The sequence below is a fragment of the Zea mays genome, chromosome 1 (genome assembly GCF_902167145.1).
Source record: "Zea mays cultivar B73 chromosome 1, Zm-B73-REFERENCE-NAM-5.0, whole genome shotgun sequence".
Taxonomy (NCBI): domain Eukaryota; kingdom Viridiplantae; phylum Streptophyta; class Magnoliopsida; order Poales; family Poaceae; genus Zea; species Zea mays.
Window position 1 is genome coordinate 116,857,394 of NC_050096.1, and position 4,856 is coordinate 116,862,249.

Here is a 4,856-nt window from a genome sequence, read left to right on the forward strand (position 1 = left end):
TAGTCTTAGATTGAAAGAGAAATGGGGCATTCGGCAAAGGCAAGGCTTCCACTATAACTCTGTCGGTATCACTTATCCTTTGCCCTCCTCATAAACTTTCACTCATATCCTTTTACCAAAAGGGGAGAAAATAGGCCCAAGGGGGAGAAATGAAAGGCCTCTCAAGTTTCTTCGTTTTTTGGCGATTAATGCCAAAGGGGGAGAGATTAATAGGCCCAAAGCAAAAGGACCGCACCACCACCCATTTTCAAAAACTATTTCACAAAGGGGAAGATATTATATCAATTACAAAAACTCTCTTGACAGCTAAGGGGAGAACTTCTTCAGGTGGAGCTTTTATTTAGCCAAAGGAAAAACATTTGAAACGGGGTGAGAATTTTCTAAATCTTGAAAATGCTTTTTGATATCATACTCTCATACTATTGGCTATTTGCAAAAGAATTTCAAAGCCTTTTCTAAAAGATTTGCAAAAACAAGCTAAGTGGTGCAAATGTGGTCCAAAATGTCAAACTAGAAGAAAGCAACCATGTATACCTAGAAATACTTTAAATTGGTTTAAATTCAAGTAACTTTTGCACATCTGTCAAAATAGCAAACTAGTTACATTTCTACACTTTGTATTTGCTTTGGTTTGTGTTGGCATCTGTTGGGGACTTTTTCTTAAATGCTATAAATTAAGAACAAGGCAACACAAATGTTAATGGTTAAAGACATTCGTCCTTTGAAGCATTATTTCTCTTAAGATATAATGATCTTCAGACGAAGGTCATGAAGGACGTACCTTCATCATCTCAATATACAATGAAAAGCAGGATCATATGAATCATATAAAAAACATGAATAATCATATGATATCATTAAGATATTTTTGTTATATAATCATGAATAAACATCGACAATACTGAATTACATTTATACCTTCGACTTGACAGAAGGTAAAAATCCGAGCGTGACGAGCGAGTGAATACAAGTCAGCGTGAACAGTACAGGGGTACTGTTCATCTATTTATAGGCCCGGGACGCAGCCCGCATGAAATTACATTTGTGTCCTTGGTAACTAATCATTACTAAAACACAACTTATCATGGACTAAATGGTCTTTTACTCTTTAAGTCGGTGTTGACCTTCGTCTCAAGACACATCGTCATGTCGAAGCTCCCTGGATTGTAGCTTCGGCTTATAACTTCATGTTGTGTCTGCTTGCATATCACCCTGCCGAAGGTGTTTTTACTTGGAGGACCTTCAGCGAGGAAGAAGGCCCCAATAGTAGCCCCTTCGCGGTGCTAGATCGTTTTTCGTAACGAGCTCGATCCGCGAAAAATCTCAAAGGCTTTGGAATGCCAAAGGTCCCAAAAACACCTTCCCTGAGCTCGTTGCCGAGAAACAATTAAAATACTCCAAGCGTCGGGTGGTCCACCGTTCAGTGGGTGCGAGCGATCTGGCGATTCACCTTCCAGGCACCGAGTGGTCCACCGTTCAGCGGGTGTGGGCGATTTGGCGGTTCACCTTCCCACCTGCAGCACTATATAAACAGACGAGTTGGTACAGAGTTATCACAACATTCATTGCCATTGCACCGTTGTGCTGTTAAAAAATTTAACCACAGCCGAAGCTTTTTCACTGCGCTGTCAAGCGAACACTTCATCATTTAGAGTTAACTTCATCAAAAGAGTGAGCTTCATCAAAACTGCAAAAAGTATCATCAACTTTGTAAAAACCGCAAAAAATCCATCAGATGGCCAGAGTGCGCTCGACTGCAAGGGTGACTCGTGAAGGAGAGGAAACCGAGGCCACCAAGACAGCTCCAATTTCCGAAGTTATGAGACAGTCAGGTCTAGTTGTGACAGAGAAAGCTACTGATGAAGGTGCTCCTGCTACCGAAGCTGAACATACTGTTGCTGAAGAAGAAGAAGATATTGATGAAGAGGAAGATTACATTATTTTGATCCCAAGTAAACTCAGTCATCTAGATTTTAAGAAATCTACAGTGTCTAAAGCTGACGTACCCATGATGACGAAGCTGGGTTACTTTGGAGAAGTTGAAAGGAAACTGGAACAAGACAAAAAAGAGTTAAAATGAATGAGTTATGCATTTTCTGGTTTTTCTAGAATTATTCTGGCATTAAAAATTAATTTCGAATTAATTTTATCATTACCCCGTTATTCATGGACTGCGGCCATGATACAGAAAGGTTCAGGGGCTAAAGTGTCAAAAATAGAACCCGACTGTAATTATTCTATACCATGAGTGGACTGCAGGTTGATAAATCAAAAAGGTACGGGCTCTTATGTAAAAAGTGGTGACCGAAAGGGTATCGTGGGTTATCATCCGTCCGATCAAAAACATACGCGCCATATATGATCTTGATCGACTACCGTAAGAGGCCACCGGATCCAGATCCGACGGCCCAGATTTAAAGTCGCTCACAACAATTCTTCCGCGTTTGATCTGGATCGGACGATCCGGATTGGTTCGGCCGAATCGATACGTGTGAACAAATCCCAGCCGCCTAACCCGAGATCAACGGCACCAGCAACGCCCCCTGGGATCTAATCCCAACCGTCGACACGTAGATCCACGGCCGGGCACCTGTCTTCTTCCCCCCGGTGGCAAAACACGAAGGCGCTGTCCCGCCCGGCGGTGGGCATTGCCGTGCGCGACGCGCCCCGCGCTCCAATGCCCCTAAATCCCGATTCGTTGGGTCTACACGTGGTGAAGGATAAAGCGAACTCGGGAGAGGCATCCTCACCGTGATTAGCGCGACGCTGCACTCTGCCCGCCGAGCGCGGAGGAGCCCGATGTTAGGTGAGAAATTCCGGCTGCCCCAGTGGTCGATTCTTCCACCCCTGGCCACAAGCACCTTCCAAGCAACGCAGAGAAGCTCCCAAACTCGTCGCGGACCCTCGAGCCTCAGGCGTGGACAGAAACGGCGTTGGCGGACGCTCCCTGCTCTTGGCTCTCTCTTCCGTTCAGGCGATGGCGTTTGGTCTTGGCTCTGGTGAATCGAAACGAGAAGGAGGAGGAGCTGCGGACAGTAGATAAATCCCAGGGGAAGGAAGCGAGGAGGACCGCAACAACCCCGGAGGTCGCGCAGGTTGTTGAGCATCGGCGTCGTTCGTGAGGAGCAGGGGAGAACGCCCTGACTTCTCGGGCCAACACGTCAGTGAGGGGCGCCCGTCGGCCCGACGAGACCCACCTGTCGGGAGGTGCGGTAGCGCGCGCGGGGCGGCTGATCCGCGGGTCCCGCCCGCCGGCGCAGACGTGCGGCCCGGGCCAGCTGGGCCAGTGGGAGGAAGAGAGGTTGGGCCGGCTCCAAGAGTTCGCCTAGAAGATGTTTCTTTTTTTATTTCTTTTCCTATTTTCCCTATTTGGATTTGAACTTTTATAGAGTTTTGAATCTCCAAATTTACAATCAAATGCACCACAAGAAAGTATCAACATGATTTACTTAACTTGTTTATATTCCATAAATTAATTTCATTACCTTAAACATGGCACTCATATGCTAAGCAAATAAAAAGTCATACATATAAGAACTTAATTTTCTTGCTCTCCTTATCTAAAAATCTGGGCAGTTTGGTTGCACATGGAATTGAGATTTGAAATCAGAGACCTAATTCTCTGGAATTAGACTATAACTAGAAAGTCCCTCTTTCAATACAGAGTATCACTCCTCTCTATTGAGTGGAATTGGACCACACAATTCCAAACACTAGTTCAGTGACATCCAAACAATAGAATTGAAATCATAGCTCATTTCAATACCATGACTGATTTATAACTGAACTCAATACAATTCCACGCCCTCCAATATCGACAACCAAACTCTCTCTCTCTCTCGCTCTCTCTCTCTCTCTCGCGACGCTTGTAACCCCTACTATGAGCACCCCGGTGCAAGATAACATAAGCCTCATCCTCCCTCTTGTGTTCCATCTTGCATCAACCCATCTGGGCAGGGACACGCAGCGACAAATTCACTGGTCGGTTGAGGGTCCTCACGGGTCCAAAACGCCGACAGTTGGCGCGCCAGGTAGGGGCCTGCTACGTGTTGACAAATACTTTCCCGTTGAGTTCCAGATGGGTAGTCTTTAGCAACCTCTTTAGCCCGGGACGGTGCTCCGCTTCGGGAGTCTCGAGTTCATGTCCCACGACGGCAGCTACGACATGGTACTGCTCCTCTCGCAACATGACAACAACGACGGTCGTCGGCTCGCCCGGCGGAGGCGAACTCGACGACGACTTCCCCCCGTGGCGGAAGAGGAACACTTGGGTTTGCCCCGCCACCCTCCTCGCCAGAGGAGGAGGAGACGGGGCAACCGTGGCCAGGCAGGAGGTGGCACCTCGTCGGCTGTCGGACCAGAGCGAGTCGACGACGCCGGCACCGCAAGCAGGAGCACCGGGATGTCTGCTTGGTGAAGGTAGCGACGCCAGTCTACCTAGACTGGACCGACAAGCCCATCACCTTCGACCAAGGCGACCACCCCGACTGCGTACCGAGCCCAGGAAGGTACCCGCTCGTCGTCGACCCTGTCATCGGCAACGCTAGGCTCACCAAGGTCCTCATGGATGGAGGCAGCAGCCTCAACATCATCTACGCCGAGACCCTAGGGCTCTTGGGGATCGATCTGTCCGCAATCCGGGCCGGTGCAACACCTTTCCACGGGATCGTCCCCGGTAAGCGTGTCCTGCCCCTTGGGCAACTTGATTTGCACGCCTGCTTCGGAACTCCATCCAACTTCCGAAAGGAAACCCTCACTTTCGAGGTGGTTGGGTTCCGAGGGACCTATCACGCGGTACTGGGAAGACCGTGCTACGCCAAGTTCATGGCCGTCCCCAACTACACATACCTCAAGCT

At 48.1% G+C, this 4,856-nt stretch overlaps 1 protein-coding gene across 1 annotated transcript; it reads right to left on the minus strand.

Moving 5' to 3' along the window:
- Nucleotides 1-1,551: 1,551 nt before the first annotated feature.
- Nucleotides 1,552-3,145, minus strand: LOC109943669 (uncharacterized). The gene is made up of 3 exons (XM_020547170.1): nt 2,751-3,145; nt 2,007-2,050; nt 1,552-1,898 (listed from the first exon to the last, which is right to left on the minus strand). Exons 1-3 carry the CDS (start codon nt 3,105-3,107, stop codon nt 1,835-1,837), a joined length of 465 nt encoding a protein of 154 aa, XP_020402759.1. The 5' UTR covers nt 3,108-3,145; the 3' UTR covers nt 1,552-1,834.
- Nucleotides 3,146-4,856: the final 1,711 nt, after the last annotated feature.